The sequence below is a fragment of the Triturus cristatus genome, chromosome 4_2, assembly GCF_964204655.1.
Source record: "Triturus cristatus chromosome 4_2, aTriCri1.1, whole genome shotgun sequence".
NCBI classification, from domain to species: domain Eukaryota; kingdom Metazoa; phylum Chordata; class Amphibia; order Caudata; family Salamandridae; genus Triturus; species Triturus cristatus.
The window spans coordinates 302,196,940-302,218,995 of record NC_140586.1 but is presented as its reverse complement, the minus strand read 5'-3'; the positions used below and the strand labels follow the sequence as shown (position 1 = coordinate 302,218,995).

Sequence of the window (22,056 nt, the reverse complement as noted above, 5' to 3'; positions counted from 1 at the left end):
GACCAAGGAGTAAAAGGATTCTTCAGAGATGAGAGTGTAGAGATCTACAAGTTGATGCCCTTGACCACCCCCCTCTCCATAGACTTGGAAAGTGCAAGAAAAAAAATCAGCATTAAGGATCTCTCCCAAGTTAATTACTTTCCGTGTGAAGTGGGAGGTGGTGATGACGCTTACAATGGAGCCCATCACCGGGATCACAGATATACAACCTTCTTTAGAGTTTGGCAGACATGATACCCCGACACAAACGTGGCAGGTATCTCTTCTGTCATATTAAAAGTGCATTATGCGGCAGAGATCTCTGCTGTCATATTACAAATGCGTTACGTGGCAGATATCTCTTCCGTCATATTACAAGTGCATTACCTGGCATATATCTCTTCTGTCATTTTACAAGTGTGTTACGTGGCAGATATCTCTTCCGTCATATTACAAGTGAGTTACGTGGAAGATATCTCTTACGTAATATTGCGAGTGCGTTACATGGAAGATATTTCTTCCATCATATTACATGTGCACTATGGCTAATGGCACTTGTAATATGGTGGTCATGATGACAGCCACATTTTGATGGAATATCTCATGTGCCAACCTCAAAATAAAAATTCTTCTTCACACTCTCATTAAACACTGATACCTGCTGCGGACACTCAACCCACTGAGCTAGACAATCAACATTTATCTGTCGAGATGTATGTAGCACCTTCCAAAATTATTGTTTCACATTAGGGAAATCATTAAGCAACATTATTACTTTGAACAGCTCTCTGTCACTTCACAGCTAGGTTCACACTTTGTCATTATACATGCACAATTACATGCTTGCATAGCTTCCTGAGTGCAAACACCCATTGGTGTTGATGCCAGGTTTATTTATACAATCCCCCTTTCTAATTAGTTTGACAGGATCTTTTCATCATGACAAGGCAACTATAATTCTTGTCTATTTTACCAATTGAAACATGAGGTCTTGATTTGGCTTAGTGTGTTGAGATCCGAACACCTTAGTGTAAATTTAACCCATCACAGCCATCACAGATTGGTGTTCATGTCAGACTAACGGTTAAAAAAGCGAAAACTGCAGTGATTCGACTCAAAATGTATGCTCTGTGTGTCTGATTTTGCAGGAAGAGAAATACATGCACAGAAATAAGTAAGAGTATGTATAAGAATGTGTGAGCTACTTTCACTGACCGAAGGATTGAAAGGATCATTTGGGAAGGACAGTCCAAAGCTTTTTTTAACTTTAGCACCATTTACACACTTTTTATTAAGAAACAAATATTCATCAACAACTAATGCGCCTTCAGTTGTTTCAGGCTAAAAGGGAAAGAGGGGGTATCTTATACTTTGAAGTGAGAGGAGGGACAGAGAGCTAAAGAAGAAACAATCCTTCTCTCCAGGAAGCCTGTTATCTAGAAGAAATATTAATTTATGCAATTGAATAATCACCAAATCTAAAGCCTACTTGGAAGCCAGTATAGGCTTTAATTGATTTCATCTGAAGCTTCATGGTGACAAAGAGTTAATTTAATCATTTTGAGAGGTAATGTAAAGTTGTTACCAAATCTGGAATTAACACTTTTAGTAGAAACCTTCAAAAAAAGGCTTGCACTAGGTACAGACTGACTGTGTATTACTAAAAATCTAACTTTTGAAAGTACTCTAAACACTTAAACACTGGGGGGAGGGCTATTCACAAACTCACGTCCTACAAAATAGTATTCACAAAACTAGGTTTGGTTGTCACTGCCTCTTCTTTCTCTTATGAGTGGAAATCTTCACTCTGGCTGCAGAAAACACCACACACATAGATATACGTCTTGGTAGTAAATGTGGGAGGTATAGGGTGAGAGGCTGGGAAATTGGAAATATTTACAAATAAAGGGAAGGGGTTTTGGTAGGGGACATGTTTGATTTACGACTGTGTTAAGTAGGTGTATAGGCAGGGACATGCCCCCACCCACAAATGAAAAAGCCTGTTCTCAAACAGCACTTCTAAAGTTTCACAAAATGTCGTACATGTACTCAAGCTCAGAGATGGAGTACGTCCAGCACCATCTATGGCCACTCACAGGTAGTACAACATTCTCCCATAGAAAAATAATGGCGTTAGGGATTTAAAACAAAACCCCATCTTAAATAAGAAAATGAATTGAACTAATTTATATTTAAAAAAATACCTATCAATTTTAATGTTGAAAAAGTAAATGTAAATTCTAAATTATATGATAGTATTTTAAAATAATTCAATGATACTTTGCAATTTAAAAATAAATGTCACTATTTTTTAAATAAATTAAATGAATTAATGGTGCACATAACGTTTAGTAACTTTTTAATACACAAAAATAACAGTTTTACTTTAGGTGGGTTTATCTTTTTAAAAACATCTTTAAAAACAATTCGAATTTCTTTTAATATACTTACTTGTCTTACAAATAATTTAAATTTAGTTAATAGTGCAGTGCATGTTTAAATATCATCTGCATTTGAAAAACATGTATAAAATTATTTACAATTGAGCATACATAAATTGCAATTATTTTTGTATTCATTTTAATGAACTTTCATTAATTTTCCCATACTTTACCATGGGGAGATCTCTGCCACAATTGCGAAGGTCTGCCCCAGTTGTGGAGAATGTAAAATATGGTCATAAAATCACTACTAGGAGTAACTTTACTGTCATGTTTTACCTTTTAAATGAATGCACCAATGTTTAAGGGGTTGAGGACATGTAACTACACTTTGAGTGCCTTTACACTCCTACGTGGCAAATAGCCTAAAGTAGTGAAGTTACTCAAAAGTTTAGGACTAACTTTACACATAGAGAGTTACTCACATGTAAAGTTTCTTTAATTACAGCACCCTGAATCTTTTTGCACATTTTGCAACAACTTAAGTTATACTGCAAGTAGCCTGTCTTATAGTGTGTATAATATAATGTTGAATTAAATCGGTCAACCATCAGTTACGCCCACAGGCATCTGGATTGATCACTTTAACCATGTGAGATTTCAGACCAGAACAATACATTTCCCACAGATTAGTTTAAAAAGCATTTATTTCTAATTTAAGCCATGTGCATTATAGTGTGAATGCAGTTACCTCTAGTTGTAAGGACAACAAACTAGTTACAGAATATTTTGCTCTTTTCAGCCTTGTCTCTGAATCTTCACCCTGTGATCTAATTTTTACAAATGGCTTTGTAAACACAGGACTTACCTCTCCTTTGTTCTTTTGCAGAGAAGAACTCATGACTTCTTCCTCATTTGACAACTTAGAGGTCCTTCTGGACTCATTCGGACCAGTTCGGGATTGCAATAAGGACAACGGAGGATGCAGCAAAAACTTTAGGTGCATTTCTGATCGCAAGCTGGACTCCACTGGTTGTGTGGTAAGTAAATAATTGGTTCTGCTACCTGATAAGCATTTTCCACAGACTGTAATTGTGACTACAGCAAATACCAATGACATTTCCCCTTCGCCATCTGTGGTTTTGATGTTACGTATTAAGTGCGATAAGTGTACCCTGACATGGGTACGATGCTCATTGTGACAAGGGATTCAACTGATTCACACAAATGAGGTTCACAAAGGCTGAAACTGGTCTGGGGTTTTTTGTGTTCCTATTCAGAGATTACCTGATTTGGTAGTTTGAGCTGGAGTGTTCCTATTGGAGCAGGGCCAATGATGATTTGCATATGATTTTTCCCTGTCTAGAGCAGCGCACTGGGCATAAAAACAATATACTGCAGCGGGCCAGGGCAATTATCAGCAGCTGAGACTTTTGCAAGTGTTCAACCCATCGCCTTTTCGTGTTTTAATGTGATGCCCTAAGTGCAATAGGCATGCCCAGACAAGGCTCCCATGCTTAATGTGGCATTGATCCAAGCTACATGACAGCCCTGAGCCTCTTCAAGGCTGGAATCAGTCTGGGCTTCCCAGTTCAAAGGAGGACGTGACTTGGCAGCTGGAGATAGACTGTTTCTATTGAAGCAGGGCCAAGACTGATTTGCACAAAGTTATTCCCCATGTGGAGCAGTACACGCGCATACAAATGATGGACTGGAATGTATCCCAAGGAACTGTCAGTGGCTGAGACTTTTGCAAGCAATCCACCAATCACCCTTTTCTGTTTTATTGTGTTTCTGTATGGAATAGCCATCACCTTGGCTATTGTTACTTTCCTACAAAAACAAACAGTGATACAGCAGATTAAGTCAGCTTGTCTGTTACCAAATTTTCCTTTGTATTCATCATGAGTCTACCAGCACAAGTTATATGGTTCTATTGTTGTATTTGATTATTATGTATGGCCCAACACCCATAATTTTTGTGTGTTGGGCCTACACAAAATTTAAGTATGAACACACTGAACTCATAAACAAAGTGCAACATAGCGCTTTGTCTCATGACTATATTAAATAGTTCACATGTTTCTACTAAGCTGTCTTAAGAGGCCTGGTAAATAAGCATCTTATTACATTTGTATAACTACCAATCAATCAATTTAGTACCATACACTTAGTATTCTATAATGTCATATTTACCTATCTATCTGAAATGTTCCCCTACTCGTACTGAATAAGAACCATCTAATGCCACTGCCATCATGGCACTGCCTCTCAAAGTTGCAGAACTGACACTCTACGTTTATTGTGTCTGGCTAGTGATGTTAACACATTGCTATGCATGGCTCTTGTGGAGAGCCATTAGGATGAATGACTGGATTCTAAATCCAGCAATCCACTGCTATGGCATAGCAACAGGGGGTAACAGAACTGGTTAACCACTATTCTTCCGTCATAAAGGAATCCCAGGCTGCTCTGGCTGGACTCTGTTGGAATGCAGGTAGAACAGATTCTGAAGGGCAGGGATGGCACAGATAGTGGTGAGTGTGGGTGTCAGGAGTCCATGTATTTGTTTTGAAATCAGAGGCAGATGATTTTGGTGGCCATGAATAACATAAAATTATAGGTGGGTAAAAAGTGAATATTGCGGACGTGTTTCATTCTGGGGTTCTGAGTGATATCATAGACAACTTGAGCTTCACTCTTGTCTATCTGATGTAACTCAGAACCCTTTGGTGAAAAGCATCACCGTAATTCAATGCTTCCCCATAGAATTATGTATATTGCTACAATAGTCGGTTAATTCTGCTATAAATATCTTGGGAATAATAACTAGCTGGTCCCAGTGGTGGTGAAGGATGGGGGTGGGGGAAGGTCATGTCCTACCCCATCCTCACTCTGAATCCAAAGTGAAAAAGTCTGAGGAATGTATATCCTAATTTAATCACATGGTAATGTTTGACTATTATTGGTGATGTCTTGGTCCTCAAAGCTGTCACCGCTTCAGTATAGGTACAGAAGAGTGGGTGGTACCAAGGTCAGGGGGGACAACCCTATTACTTCTGCCTAGATTGGGAAGAGTTTGTTATACTGAGGTGGGAAAGAATAAAGCTGTCGCTGCCTTAGGTTGGAGAAGGTTCTGCGGTACCAAGTTCTGAGTGTGCAAAGCTATTACCACTTCTGGTTGGAACCAAATGAGTGGGCGATTCTAAGGTTTTAGCGTATACAGCTATCCTTGCTTCTCTCAGTGTTGGGAAGTGTTTCTGGTACTGAAGCTTGAAATGCTGTTGCTGCTTCTTTCTGGGTAGAGAAGCATGGCACCAGGGCCTGAGTGGACACAACTCTTACTGCCTTTGCTTGGTGGAAGATTGGATGGTTCTGACGTCTGTGTAGACGGGACTCTGTGTGCTGAAGTCTGAGGGGAGAAGTACGGATGGTACCTTTGTCTGCACAAGCAAGCATAAAGGCACCAACGGGGTAATGTAAAATTGTGAGGACTGACACAAGGATAGGATGTGGCCTATTGTGTTTGTATGGATCTTCTGAGCTTGGTAAGCACTACTGCCTCCTCCACTCTGTGGTAAGTTTCCTGCCGTGCACCTTGCTGCTGGAATAGAAACCAGAACTGGTGCAGATTGAGAAAGTTAAAAAAGCAGTGGGAAGCAGTGGATGGAAGCAGGTGTATGAGAGGGCAAGACCAGGTGACCAAAAAAGAGTATAATGCTTTGGTACAGGCAGAAGCCCCTGTAAATAAAAGAAAATGAGAGGAAATAAAGGAAAAAGGGAGAAGGCAGGCCAAGGAAGCCAAGCACAGCTACTTTCACAGCCAAGGCCTTCCATGCCTTTAATGCCTACCCCTCCTACCACAGCCTGAGACGGCGAATGTTCTTCCCCTTAAGCAAAGGAGTTCTTGGAAAAGGGCAATAGAGGATCCTGGAAAGATGTGGCATGTGATGGCAGATAGTAATTAGCTAGCAGCTGACTCAGAAGACACTGTGGGGACCTCACTGGAATACTACAAGCATTGGTGAGAACCTCAGTGCAAAAAGTCCCAGGATCAATTACAAATCTTACTTGTATCCTGCTAACTGACACACAAAGTGATGGCCCTCACTGGGCCATTCCAGTATTATTCAAAGTAAGACTATAGCCGTCATTACGAGTGCCCTTAGGAGGTTTCCCAGTCAGAGGATACTGCTCAAGGCCATTCTGATCAGCCCAGTATTTCCGGGATAGGGAGTATCCGGTCTGGTACTAAGTGTGGTACTAGGTGATGCAATTTCCACACATTTTCGTTTGTGCACAGCAAAGTTTTATTAGTAAAACTGTATACATGTGCAAACAAAATGATCATTTCTGCTGAAAATGTGTTATCTGTTATGGCAGTGCACTACCATACCATGCATACTCTGCTATACGCCACTCCACTCTACTCTGTACCACTCCACACCACTACTCTACTCTGCACCACTTCACTTTACATCACTCCATGCCACTGCACTCTGCACCACTCCACTCTATGCCACTTCACGATACGCCTCTCTACACTACCCAGTACCGCCCTACTCTATGACAATGCACTCTTCACCACTCTAATCTACACCACTGCACTCGTCGCCACTTCACTCTACACCACTCCAATCTAGGCCACACCAATCTGCACAACTCCACTCTACGCTACTGTACTTTATGCCACTCTGCAGCACTGCACTCTACGCCACTGCACTTTATGCCAATACACTCTATGCCAATGCACTTTACTCTGTAAAACTCAACTATATGCCCCTGCACCGTACACAATGCCACTCTATGCAACTGCACTCTACCCTGCACCACTCCATTCTACGCCACTTAATTCTGCTTTGAAGCAATCTACTCTATGTCATAGCACTCTACACCACTCTACTCTAACTGCGCCACTCAACTCTATGCCACTGCACTCTACTCTTAACCACTGCACTATATGCCAAAACACTCTACACAACTGAACTTTGTCATTACACTCTATGCCACTGCACTATACTCTGCATCACTGTACTCTACACCACTGCTCTCTGCACCACTCTACACCACTGTACTCTGACACTCTACTCTGCAACACTGCACTCTCAGCCACTGAACTCTCCACCACTCTACTTTGCACTACTCCACTCTGCGCTACTCCACTCTAGGCTACTCCACTCTATGGACTGCACTCTACAGCACTATATTCTACTCTTCACCACTTTATGCTACTCCACTCTGCCCCACTTTACACCACTGCACTCCATGCCACTCTACTGTACTCTGCACCCACTACTACTGCATTCTATGCCACTCGTCTCTACTCTGCACTACTGCCCTCTGCATCACTGAACTCTACTCTGACCACTCTACGCCATTCTACTCTATGCCTTTGTACTCTACGCCATTGCACTCTATGCCACTCTACTGTGCGCCACTCTACTGTGTGCCACTCTACTGTGCTCCACTCTACTCTGCGCCACTCCACTCTGTACCACTGCACTCTACTATGCACCACTTTATCTGTGACACTGCATTCTACAATGCTACTTTGTATGCCGCTGAATTCAGTGCCACTGCACTTTACGTCACTATACTCTGCAACACTCTACATCAATGCACTCTACACTAGTCCCTCTAGTCTATGCCATTTTAGTGGATGCCACTCTACGCGACTCCACGCTATCCCACTCCAATACAAAACAGTCTCTGCCACTCCACTTTACAACATTCTACTCCACTCTTTGCCATTCCATTCCATCTTACAACACTCCACTTGAATCTCCTCTACGCCTCTAACTTTTAGCCATGCTGAACAGCAGCGACGCTGGTGTACAACATGGCTAAAATTCATTGGCAAAGCCAATAGCTCTTAAATAGTCCAGACCTATTGACTTTTCTTTGTGGTGTAAGAATGCATTCCGCATTTTAAAATCACAAAATCGTGCATGACACAAACAACGGTCACTCACGTTACAGTTTTCACTCTTTTCTTCCTGTGCTCTTGCAATTGGGTTTTTACCTGAAGAAGTCTCACTTATGTGACAGGGCAAAATGGCTTTATCTCAGGCATTTCACATAACAATCATGACATGAATTGCTGGAAATAATTGAGATTAGACCAGCATGCATAACATTTCATCTAGGCTTGCTAAAAACCAGCCTCTCATTGCTCCACTCCCTCAGGGAATGCCAATCCAGCCTTGAGCTGATTCTGCAGCCCGCTGAGAAAATGCTACAGCGGTAACATGGCCTGGCCAGCCCTAATCAAAATACAGTAAATTTATAATGAGAGCCTTTGTGCTCTAGTAGAGGCGTAAATCAAATTTTGCTCATTTTGAAGAGTGCAAGCCGAAATCCATTTTCCTTTATATCTTCCTCTTATCATTTGAGGGATTTAAATTGACCAACCATTTTTGAATGTCCCTGCAACATATATAATTGTCTGAAAGTGTAGCCTAGGATTTCTTTGTAATCTTTTTTCCACCGCGTTAAATATCTACCAATTACATCTAAAGATACAGACAGCAAATCTAGATTAACACAAACAGGACTGCCAAAATATAAGCCCTTAAAGCAGCTCCCACAATGCACCCATTCAGCAAATGTATTTGCTTGTGTATGCATCTTTCATAGGAAAATTTAAGATTTTCAACTAGCTAATAGGTGCTATCAGTGAAGATGCTACCACATAACGTTCACCTCCAGATAATTACCATTTAGCTAAAAATGCATTTCTGTGATCTACTATAGATTTCTTGTCAGATACTTGTTCAACAAACAAAATTCTAGCACATAAGTCTAGAGTGCCTGACATCTTCTACTGGTAACTGATAAATAAGAGCTTGTGGGCTCCAAAGTAGGGGTGGTCCCAAAACAGTTTTTTCCACCAATGCATTTTCCGTAGATATTGTACTCGTCCATAGCGCAAAAATGGTTGAATGGTTTTTATGAAATTTGGCAGGATTATAGATTATGGTGTGCAGGTGATCTTTATTTTGTGGTACAGGTAAGTATTTTTAAAGTTATAAGGGATTTAAACTTAGTGATTTATTTTTTCTTTTTTTCTTTAACTACCAGGGTACTTTGTCGATACTACTCCCGTACTCAGTAAACGTTTTGAAAAATGTATAGAAAAATATTAATACATTTCACTACCTATTACCACTTTAATAAAGTGGAACTAGGTAGGGAACAACAATAAAACCTACTATGTACCTATACCTAAGGGCTTACAACTTACCTCTATCTAAGGCCCTAACCCAGAACACAGCTAAAGTGTGGCGGAAACTAAATGGCTGCCATTCACTTTTATAAAGGCATCCATTAGGCAAAGATACACTGCTTTAAAATAAACATGTACCAAGGAATACCACAAAGTTACTGTGCTTACCAAGGCACAATTTATAACTGTTTTGTCACTTGTCACTTATAACTTTAACAGTTCTTAACCAATTTACAGCTAATATAACAAATATCCCTTACCACTCAAAAGTCTATATTCTTACCAAATTTCATCCACATCTATTCAGACACTTTCACTCTATGTCTCTTTTAATTACACTCTACTACACAACATACCACTCCACTCTACGCCATTACACTCTATACCACTCCTCTCTACGCTTCTCCATTGCACTCTATGCTACTCCATGCAACGATATTCCACTCTACGCCATTGGACCCTACCCAACTCGATTTAAGCCACTCCACTGTACGTCACTCCACGCTATGCCACTCCACTCTATACTATTCCAGTGTACATCACTCCACTCCACACCACTCCACTGTATGCCACTCCACTGTATCCCACTGCACTTTCCACCACTCCACAGTATGCTACTCCACTCTACACTATTCCACTGTACGCCACTTGACTCTACGCCCTGTATGCCACTATACTCTACGCTATTCCACTCTATGCCACTCCACTCTCTACCACTTCACTCTACACGACTGCACTGTACGTCACTTCTCCGTAAGCCACTCCACTGTATGCCACTACACTGTACGCCACTCTACTATATGATATTACACTCTACGCAACTCCACCCTATGCCACTCCACTCTATGCCACTCTACTGTACACCACTCTACTCTACGCTACTCCATTTTACTGTCTGTAACTCCACTTTACGCCACTCCACTGTACGCCACTCCACAGTTATCCACTCTATGCCACTTCACTCTACGCCATTCCACTCTATGCTATTGCTCTCAACTTAACGCTATTCCACTACATGCCACTCCATTTTTTGCGAGCCCACTCTTCTCCACTCCACTTTATGCCACTCTACTTTACATCACTCTTTTGTATGCCACTCCACTCTACCCTATTCCAGTCAACACCACTCCACTGTACATCCTTCTACACCACTTCACTGCATAGCATTCCACTCTACACCACTCCACTGTACACCACTCCACTCTACAGCATTCCAATCTACACCACTCCACTCCATGCTATTCTACTCTACACCACTCCAGTTTTACAACACTCCACTCTACTTTACTGCATTCTATGCTATTCCACTTCATTCCACTTGACTCTACACCACTTCACTCCATGCAATTCTGCTGTACGCCACTCCACTCTATCACACTCCACTGTACGACCCTACACTGTACGACGCTTTCCCCACTATACACTATAACACTCCACTAGACAACACTCCACTGTCTGATGCTACACTACATGATTTCAAACAATTATTTATTTAAAAATTAAAACCATTGAAATTCAATGAAAAAAAAACGTTCAAATTAAGTTATAGTTAGGAGAACTTTATTTATTCTTTCTTAACAAACCAAACTTAAACTACACAAACAGTGGAAATTCTAAAGTTATAGTTATACCTTAAATTCATAATTTATGCACCACCTTGATAACTTTAGATCACGCAAATGTGAACATAGTGTTGTCAACTCGCTAGCTACACTACAATAACTATAACTCATACCTTTATGGTGTACTGCTTATACCCTTTCATATTACATCACTTATCCTAAGTGAAATCATAGCTTTCGTAACAACACTTTTAAAATCTCAAATTTGGTCATTTGTGAGAACATGGTGCATTTTAAAGGCAAGTGATAGTTATTGTAGTGTGGCTAGCGAGTTGCCAATACTGTGTTTGAAGGTGCATGAGTTATAGTAATTTGAAAATGGTGCATAAATTATAAATTCAAGGTATAACTATAAATTCAGAATAAATAACGTTTTCCTAACTATAACTAAGTTTTAATCTTTGTGTTTTTCTTACATATATCTGTATAAATATGTACACACACACCACACATCAATTGCCACTGGGAAGTTATGGTTAGGGCCATGTTTCCAGAGGAAAAGGATTTTATTTCTTTGCTAAAAACTTTGCCACCATTTGACGAATCTTCATAACACTTCACAAAATAAATGTTTTCCACCTCAGCTCCTTTCTGGAAAGTTTCAGGGTGATCCATCAAGCGGGAGTCAGGAAAAAAGGGGGTCCCAAAACGCATTTCCCCATTCATATTTCCGTAGGAAAATTAGACAAAGATACAGCCAAAAATGCTGAACGTAATTACACCAAATTTGGCAGAAAGCAAGAACTTGATCCAGAAAGCATGCTTTTTGTGATTTGGTGTAAACTTGTTCAGTAGTTTTTAAGAATACCCTACACCCTAGTACTCACATGCTCGCACTTCGACTGGTTTTGGGCTTTTAAAGATGGGCACTCCCCTCCAGGGCTCCTTCACCCCCCCCTCCCTTTGCACCTGCCCCACTAAAAAGAACTGAGCATCAAAGAGACATGTGCTAATGGCATCCACGCCAAGAGCTCAGCAGCCTCTACTAATGAGGAACAGAGGCTGGAGGCTGACAGCAGCACAAAGCACAGGCAGGGAGGGTGAAGAGTGGAACAGGGGAAGGCAGAGAGAGGCTAGGAGAGAAAAACAGAAAGAAATGCTAAAGGCCAGAGCAAAAGGTATATGAGAAGGAAGGAGAGAGAAAGAGAAAGGGGGAAAAGGTAGGATGATAGAGAGAGAGAAAGAGCAGACACAGAGCCCAAGAAGAGAGGACAGAAGAGAGGGACTTTGAAACACGGAAAGAGAGTCAAACAGTGATACAGCTGGGCAAATCATGGGGTATATGAGAGGGTGAGGGAAAGAGAGAGAGAGAATAAGGGACGCACAGAGCCCAAGCAGGGAGGGTGGAAGAGAGCGACAGGGAGAGTCAAAATGAGCAGGACCGAGAAAGGCAGAATAGGATGGGGAGTGCCACAAATGATTACACAAAAGGGAAAGGGAAAAAAAGAGTGGAAGAGAGAGAAGGATGGATATTCAAGACCATATGTTAATAAAGAGAAGTAGAGAGATAGGGAAAGAGAAAAATAGAATCAGAAAGTGGGAGACACAAAGCACAGGAAAATAAATGGGGGGCATTAACAGTGGTAGGGTTGCCAAGGGCCATCATCCAAGCAAGGACCCTCCCTACCTACATTTAAACTGCAGTCTCTGCCCACCAGCATTATGGAACCACAATACTTTCTCCTGTGTCTTTTTACACATTCAGGCTTTCTAATGTACTTATTCATGATTCTTCTCTTGATTTCATCAACTCTGTGACTCTCTGATTTTCCTCATGTAACAGGTTCTACCTCTGGCTTTTTCTCTTAAATCAACTGTTTTCCTCTGTCCATTAATGACACTGGTTCTCCTCCTCTCTCTTCCTACTTTCTCCCTTTGACTTTGTTCTCCCTCTCTGCTTCTCATCACCTTTCGCCATCCATTGTGTGTCTCTCTCTCTGTTTTTTTGCTCTTGCTTTTCTGTTTTTCCCTCTTCAGCTCCTCTGTACTCGATCCTCATTTCACTGATGAAGCTCCACTCCTTCCCAATGTACTGTTTCTGTATCTCTCACCCCTTTTAATGTTATCTTTCTCACATTGTGCATCTCCACTTCTTTCTCACAGAGAAACCCACTCATGTAGGGCCGAACTGGCCGTAATGAGCATCGGGCGTTTTCCCGAGAGGCTGGAACGGTGGGGGCCAGTTTTGCAGCCCTTGGGCTGTTTTTGTTACTTGGGGGCGGTTTTGCAGCGGTGCTGCAATATCTGCCTCCAGTAACACAAGCAGCAGTGCTTCACACTTGCAACCTGGCCCCCTCCCAGGGCTGCTTTGGGTTTCCAGTCCGGCCCTGCACTCATGATTTGTCTTTCTAATTCTGCCCTTTCTTTATTCCTCCCTCCGTCATCCCCACTGTAAGGCTAATGTTCTGTCAACATGCGCTCTTTCTCCTCTCTCAATATGCCCATTACTTACCAGTAATCTTCATTACTCTGATTATCCTTCATCGTCCCAGTATTTTCTGCATGCTGTGGTTCCACCTGTCCCAGGAATCACGTGACCAAGCAGAAAAGGAAAGCTCCCCCTCCCCCTCCCCCTCCCCCTCCACTCCCCAGTCCCATTGAGGCATCTGGTATCTAAGGAGATTGGATGCCTGCTACTGTTCCAGTAGTCTGTGTAACATGCAGGGCACAGTTTCCAATGGCAGTAAGATAGTTTGATGGGCTAGCACACCTGTTGCATATGGAAACCATGCTATCCTCAACTTTTAAGCTCAGATTACAAAGAGATAATGGGTAATGTCTATTTTGGAATTGGTTAATGTACCTGCTACATAAGGAAAGAGAAAGAGTGTGTGTGTGTGTGTATGTTTAATATGTGTGTGTATGGGGGGTGTACCAGTGGTCAAAGTGGGTGGGATGTGAGGGGCACCATGTGCCTATACTTTTAAAATGTAAGAAATATAGGGGCATATTTACAAACAAATGGCAGCGAGCTCCAACATTTTTTAACCGCAGGGATGTGCTATATTCACAAGAATACAGCATACCCCTGTGTTTCCCCTAGCGCTAGTGCAAAAAAAGCTTCCTAGGGCCAGCGCAGGCACAGTGCCACCATGTAGCAAGGGTGCCTGCACTGCAGGGGCAATTGTTTTTGCACAGGAAGGGACACCTTCCTGTACATAAAGAATCGTTCATGGGGATTTGCTCCTTCTATGTGTGCTGCAGAATACAGCACACATAGAAAGAGCAAAAGACGAGGATAAATGAATAATTTCTCCTCGTATTCCCATGCTTTCCGTCCAAGCCAACTGATCTATGCTTCAATAGCTGACTCTCCTCATAACTAGACCATCAATGATAAGGGTTATTTGATTGTTTCAACTATCTAAGTTATAATTCACTCCTTTAATTTTTGGTGTCTTAAAATATTATGCTTATCACTTTATGCATCCTTATGTCATGTTACACCATGCTATTTTTCTTTCTTGTATGTAAAGCACTCTGATACCCACGGGTCTAGCTAGCGCTATATAAAACTTATGAAATAAAAAAATAAAAAAGTGCTAAAACCAAGTATTCCCTGGCATTAGTTTTTGGCACTGACTTAGCCTTGTAATTCAGAGGCAGAGTCAAAAAGCAGTGGGTGTTGCGTTGGAACGCCCACTGCAACACCCATTGCACGCTTCTTTGCTGCGAAGTACTGCGACGGTAGAGTCCATATTTACAAGTTGGCGTTAAGCTTTGTGAAGTGACCTAGCGCCACCATGTAAATATGGTAAATGGCGCTAGGCCACCAGAGCGTAATACAAGTGACGTTCCGGTGGCGATTTGGGCTTGTACATATGCCCCACAGTTCCCCTACTGTTTGTGGAAAGACAACTATCCCGGGACAGTTAATTCCAGCAGTTGACCTGCTTCAGCTGAAGGTAAGATAGGGAGTCTCCTATACTTCGAAATGGAAGCAGGGGCAAGCAGCTAAACAAGCCTTCTTGCCAGGGGTCCTGCTTGCCTGAAAGAAAAATAAATGAGCCCAACTGGTTAATCAGCAAATGTAAAAGATGCTTGGAATCCTGTATTTTCTTTAATTAATGTATTCACTTGAAATTTCCTGATTATTCTTTTTGAGTCATTTTGCAAGGGAGTTACCAGTGGAGCTGTGAAGTGTTTGCTTTTAAAGGACAGTAAAAAAAAATATTACGCTATGTACAGTCTAACTATTACTAAAAATCTATATTTTGCAGGCACTTTTAATCTGAAATCTTTTGGCGCATTTTGTAGCAGCCCAGCTTATACTGTGTGTAATGCAAGTTTAAAATATTGACTTACATAGTCATGGTGCTTTCTGCCACACACGGGGACCTTGCAGACATAAACATACACAAGTAACTATTCTCCACTGGACCAATAAGGGTTCAGTTCTGTGGCTCTCTTGTTACACACACAGACCTCTGCAGTGCATTAACTAATAGAGGTTTCATAATCTACGATTAACTTAACTTGCATTTATTTTTCATTTCAGCTGTGCCTTATTTTATATGTAGTTACCTGAAGGTGAAAGCCGAAAACAAGTTGCAGAATATTTAGTTTTTTTAGTCACACCTTTGACCCCGCCCCTTCGCTCATTCACCCCCACCCCTATTGCACACAGCATCACAGTTCCCATACTTTTTTTTAATGCACTTCGACCGGTGGTGTGCCCTCACACAGCCTAAAGCCTATATTGTATTTGTGTTAGGTATTTGATGCTGTGTGAAGTTAACTGCAAGTAGCACTGCAGAGAAACCATTCCAATGTCAACTGGAACATCTCAATCTTGATGTGTTATCCTCAGAATAGTATTTTGTGTGTGGGATCTGTGAACCATATTCTAAAAAACAAAAATGAATGTGTCCCTATGTAATGAAACTGGTGCTCGTGTAAAGCGCTCTCATACCTGATAACTTCGGGTCTAGTTCTCACTATATAATACTCAATAATAAATAAAAAAAATGCACAATTGCTTAATTCCAGGGGTCCTGATCATGCTTCTTTTTTTATTATTATTTTTTTCAGTCAAACTGCACATCAGCATGGCTGCAAATCATTGTCAAAGTCTGCAATGCGCGTGCTGTACAGCATGCACAAAAGGGAACAGCAGAGCCAATAGTCTCAAAGGCAAGATCTCTGTACCCATCAGCCACTAAAACGTCTTTCTTTGTACCTCCTTTGTCCCTTGACCATTAGCCTTCCTAAGTGATTGCCCACTTGGCCAGATGCATCAACGACTCCTGTGCTGGTCACCAACTGACCCCTGCCTGCCATCAACCCCCACCAAGCAACAAGCCGGCTCGCTCAGCCAGGAGACAACACATCAATACTACATTAGCTTTACTGGAAATAAAGGAAAAGGAAACGATGCGAGACACCCGCCCTGTAGCATCTTCCTTCCTTAGTCAGCAACGTCAACAAATGTCTGGCCTTCCACCGGGTATTTCTACATATCTCTTGCTCACAGTATGGATGCTTTTGCCTATAGCCCCTTATTCGTTGGACAGTATGTTGGGTTGTGTAAAATGTGTACAAGGGGGACATTTATGGTTGACTATCTACGACCGCAGAAATAAATCATCCGTTCTTCCCATGGTGACACTAGACATTCGCAGTGGGGCTACCATATTTGATTTTCAGTGCAAGGCCATCTGGGCTCGGTGGGGTTCAAATGATGCTTGTAGAGAGGGATATCATATTAGATTTGTGACCGGGATGCACCTGCCTTCAGCCTGGGCAGCCCCCTCTCCCTCTCCCTCTCTCTCACACACACACTCTCCCCATCATGCTCTCTCTCTCTCTCATTCCTCTCTTCTCTCAATATCTCTCTTTCTTTCTATCTTCATTCCTTTCCTCCTGCTCTCACTCTGTCTTTCTAGTTCTTGCTTTCTCTATTATCTCCCACTCTCGCTCTCTATCTCTATCTATGCATCACCTCTTTCTCTTTTGTCCCTTTGTCACAGGCTTATCTATGAATAGTGCAGCAGGTGCAGTGACTCTGGAGACCTCTGGTGCAGAAATCAGTGCCTTTGCTGCTTCCATGGCAGGTGTCTGATGTACTGGAGCAGCCTGAATGCAGCATGGTGGAGGTGCATTTGTCGCTCAGCTTGTCAGTTTCAGGAACCTTTAGACCCCAGTGGGCTGCCCATCTAGGCTGCCATGGTGACAGAGGTCCCAAACCACGCCCACCCAGAGGCAGACTGCCCACTCTATGAGTGGTTAATTTCTTACAAAAGGTTTCTGACTCACCCAGTAACAGCACTTTACTCAGAAAGTGGATGTTTCTGAGAAACAAAAATAACCCTAGAGATGATGCACGTAGAGTTTTCTCCCTGCGTGAGGATGTCATTGATTTTCCCAGCCATCTGTGGCTGGTCCAGGGATAGAAAATGTACAGCCTGAGGCACAGGGAGATTAAGTGATTTGCCCAGAATCACAGGATGTTGAGCATCGATGCCGAGACTTGAACCCGGTCCCCCGCTTCGAGGTCGATCGCTCTAGCCGTAAGGCTACATCCTCTCCCTTATTACTCTCTCCATTTGCCATATACGCCACCATATGCCATGTAATCTGTAGATTCTAACCCAAAAAATCGTTTCTAGCTCAAACTGTACAAAAGTTACTAAAAATGCAGCGACAGGAGTTGCCGCATAGCGAAGGCCTTTTTTCTGTCACCTTTCCTATTGCTATATTCGGATGTTAAATAGGTACTAATGAGGTGGAACCAAAGCCCAGACAGTGTTAACTAGTGTAAAAATGCCAAAATAATTGACTAAACTATCACGACATGTGCTGCATTTCAAAAACCAAAGGAAATGATGGACGGAGTGTTGAACATTGCAAGCACTCACCCCCAGTCAACTGATCTGGGTTTAATCCATCACCGTTCTTTAGCCCACTCTGCCACCCCAGTTCAGACATGGCCATATGCAAATCAGTCTGACCCTGTGCCTCATGGGAACAGTCCAGCCCGAACTGCCAAGCCATGTCTTCCCTGGACCGGAAACAAGCTTCCTAGGACCGGTTTCTGGCATTTCAGCCGTCTTCAGCCAGGCTTGCTTGAATCCAGTGGCAAAGTGAGCAAGGGACTCACGTCTGAGTATACCCAGCCAACTTATGGCGAACAAAGCAAAAACCATTTCGCCACATAATTTGCCTTTTCCTGCTCCAAAAATTAATTGACCCTGCTGCATAATTTGACCCTACTCTGCTGCTTAATTCCAGTGGCCCTGAATATGAATTATCCAGTGCTAATGCTTTTTTTTCTAAAGAAAAAATGCGCATGATTCCTGGCTGCATTTTTGTGCTTTTTAAAGTTAGTTTAGCCATACTGCAAAGAATCCGTGCTGCTGTACTTCATGGCTCTAAAATATTGCCCAAGCCAATAGCTATCATAGACAAGACCTACTGGCTTTGCCAATGCTAGTATTTATACCCTGCGGCTGAGCCTGGATTTAGGGTTGCGTGTTACATTATATAGATTAGGGGTCAGCTCAGTGAGCCTGGTGGCTACTGTAGAAGTCACAACCCATAAATCAGTCATAGACTCGAGGTGAGCACACGTTGCACATATCTTATGACCATAATAAGTATGCATCCTAAATCAATACTTATATACCTCTAGTACGGCTTTCTTGATTACGCAATGAGGCCTGGGGGAGACCTGGTTTACTCTGGGCTTGTCGGGCGAGTGGTGCGCTCCGGTTGACGCTCAAGTGCTAATTGGGCAGTGGTGTTGGTGGAACCGGGTGAGGGTCATTTTTTGCAATATAAGGGAGTGGGACAGTTTCTTTGGCCATCGACACACCCAGGGGCAGGTTTAGCCTAGTTGTTCTGTAGGTAGGCTAAAGGGTGGAGGTGTTGTTCTGAAACATTTTTAGTGGTGTTTATAAGTTAAGGTAATTTATCTTTAAATATGGCAGGTTCGAGTAGGATAGTGGCAGGGCCGGACTGGCCGTAGCAGGCACCGGGCGTTTCCCCAGTGGGCCGGAAGGGTGGGAGCCATTTTTTGTTAGTGGTGGTCGGCTGCAAAGTCGGGCCCCACTAATAAAAGCACATGGGGCAGCGGTGTTCCCGCCTGCAGCCCCCTCTTCCCCAGCCGATCGGACCTAATTGCCAGGGCTGGTTTGCGATCCCAGTCCGGCCGTGGATAGTGGAGGCCCTAAAAATACTTCCAAGATGAAGGCAGGGAGGATCTAGTGAAGGTGGGCGCTTTTAAGGAAGCCTGGGTAGGCTTGAAACGTCCAAAAAGAGTATTGATGAAGGCAGTAGCAGCCACGGTCTCGGCTTGCTTCCAACTGTGCATAAAATCGAAAAAATGCTTGAGGAAGAGTGCTGGTGTGAGGAGAACAGTTAAGTTGCTGGAGAGTGGCGGGGAGGCTACGACAACAAGGCAGCCGCCGGTAATGAAGCAGCAAGTAATGGTGGTGACAGGCGATTTGCAGTGAAAGGCACCACACCTTTCTAGGTGTAAAAGTGGGCGGTAAAGGGCGGGGAGCCGTTAATTTTACGTGAGGAGCGCTGCTGTTGGCTGCCGGCTTGCGTCAGCGAGGAGAGGAAAAGCCAATAGCAGTGTCCTCCAAGATGATGGTGTCTAGTATGCTTCGGTCTGAGCCGATTTCAATGTCAGATCCAGAGGGTGATGAGGAGCGCTCGGGGGGGGGGGGGGCTGAATGGGGGCATGTGCAAAATAAATTTTACTAGCCTGTGGTTTGTTAAGTGCTATTAGATGTCAGGTATACACTTCGCAAAACAGTATTAGCAAATTGTATTCCTGACAAAATGAACTTTCTATGTTGTGTTTAATGATGTACAGTTCAATAGTGACCATTTACCTGGGCTCTTTACACTCTTGGGGGTCTTGTTGATAGGCCTTTGCCTGCTTATTATGGGCCTTCCTTATGGTTGGAGCCCTCTAGGAGGACAAGTCTTGTGTCCTTCCCCAACAGGTGTGTACATGTGTTCTGTGTGGTTTCTCTAGTGCTGTGTGTATGTGTGTGTGTGTTGGTGTATCTCCTGGAATGCATTTGCAATGTCTCCCTCTCCCAGTGTGTGTTGGTATCTTTTTCCCCAGTGGGCATGTCAGTATTTCAATGTTCCACTGACAGTATCAGTCTCTCCCTGTCCCAGTCTCTGTGTCAGTCTCTTCCTGTGCGTATCTGTGTCTCCCTGTCACAATGTTTCTGTCTCCCTCTCATGGTGTTTGTAGCTTCCTGTGCCATGATTCATAGCACCATGCCTCAGTGTTGATCTTCACTTCTGTCACAGTCAGTGTCGCTCTATCCATTTGTCTGTCTCTTGGCACAGTGTCTGTGTCTCACTGATATTGTGTGTGTGCCTCCCTTCCCAGTACCTGTGTCTCTTCCTGTGTTTGTGCAATGCTTTTGCCTCCATGTCCCAATGTATGTGCCTCCCTTACCGTTGTAGCGTCCTGCTAGCCCAGGTACTCGCCAATAAATATGCCACACACGGAGAGTAATTTTACACATATTTATTCCGCTGGATGTAAATCAGAACTCAACATTTTAAGATTGCCTTCAGTTAATCTCTCCAACACTCACGTCACAGTTCTACGGTGTACAGTGGGAACCAAAAGAGTTTCAGCTTTCATTTATTTACAAGAAACATCACCTGCTGTTTTAAATCAAAAGTGAGAACTTTTCAAAATAGACAAGTAAATAAATAAATAAAAACACAAATAAATACACAAATCAACACACAGATAATCATGGCTATACAGGCAATTATAATTCTTCAATTAACCATTGTGGCGCCTGAATCACACATCCTGATCGAGTCACTGGACCGGGAACTGGTAGTCGAAGTGTCAGTGATCTGCACAGGTGAGGTGGAATTAGCAGCAGACACAGAGTCATCAGCAGTCTGTCAGCACCCAGTCTATACATTGAGGTTTGGTGAGTGCTGGGCCACATGTAAGAAATTAGAGGAATCTCTCATTAAAGGACTTCCCAGGACGCTGGGCTGTCACCATGTATCCTTTGGTGTTAGTGATGGTAAAGGGTTCAGCCTCAAAAGGAGCATCAGACTTTCTTTTTCTGTGTTGTCTAACAAGCACGCAATACCCTCTTGTAAAGGTGACATCTTTTACATAACGTCATCTGTCGGCATATATTTTCAACCAAAGTTTGTAGCATGAATGTCTTCCTCATTCTTTGATCTGAGGTTGGTCCATAGGGGCAGCTTGGTCCTCGTGGCTCTCAACATGAGAGCTGCAGGGTTTTCCCCTGTCGTTGAGTGAGGAGTCAAATGGTAAGCTCGAAGAGTAGGGTTCAAAAAAACTTTGAGGTTGAGCTTCTCCAATGCAGCACACTGAACAACTTTCTTATTCATGAAATCTACAAAACCATTGGCCTGGGGCCAAAGAGGAGTGCGTTTTTGATGCTTGATATTGAGGTGATTTAGAAAGTCTTTGGATTCTTGACTATTAGAAGCTGGTCAGTTGTCAGATTTTAAGATTGCAGGTACTTTTTGACTAACCTTTTCATGTGTAGTGGATGAAAGGTCTTTTACTAATGGAAAATGGGAGCATTCATCACATCAATAACTAGAAGATGATGTCCATTCTCAAGAGGTCCAAAGAAATCAATAGCAATTTTCTCCCAAGCATGATGTGGCAATTCTGACAAGTTCAAATGGTGCTCAATAAAGACAGATGCATATGTGACAAGTCTTCAATTCTTTTGTGACCCTTTCGTCGAGATATGGAAAGCAGACTCGATTATGGAGAACTCTCTTAGTGGCAACTATTCCTGGATGTCCCTCATGAGCAACTTCGATTACTTGTTGTTGGAGACTCTCGGAAATAACAATTTGTGTACCTCCC

At 42.7% G+C, this 22,056-nt stretch overlaps 1 protein-coding gene across 2 annotated transcripts in view; it reads left to right on the top strand.

Annotated features, from left to right (window-relative positions):
- The window catches only part of ASTN1 (astrotactin 1), a 636,055-nt gene that overhangs the window by 446,601 nt on the left and 167,398 nt on the right, over positions 1-22,056 (top strand). For both annotated transcript variants that reach the window (XM_085601605.1, XM_085601604.1), the window contains one exon: positions 3,250-3,400. In XM_085601605.1, the coding sequence (XP_085457731.1) occupies positions 3,250-3,400 (151 nt within the window). The remainder of the gene's footprint in view (positions 1-3,249; positions 3,401-22,056) is intronic.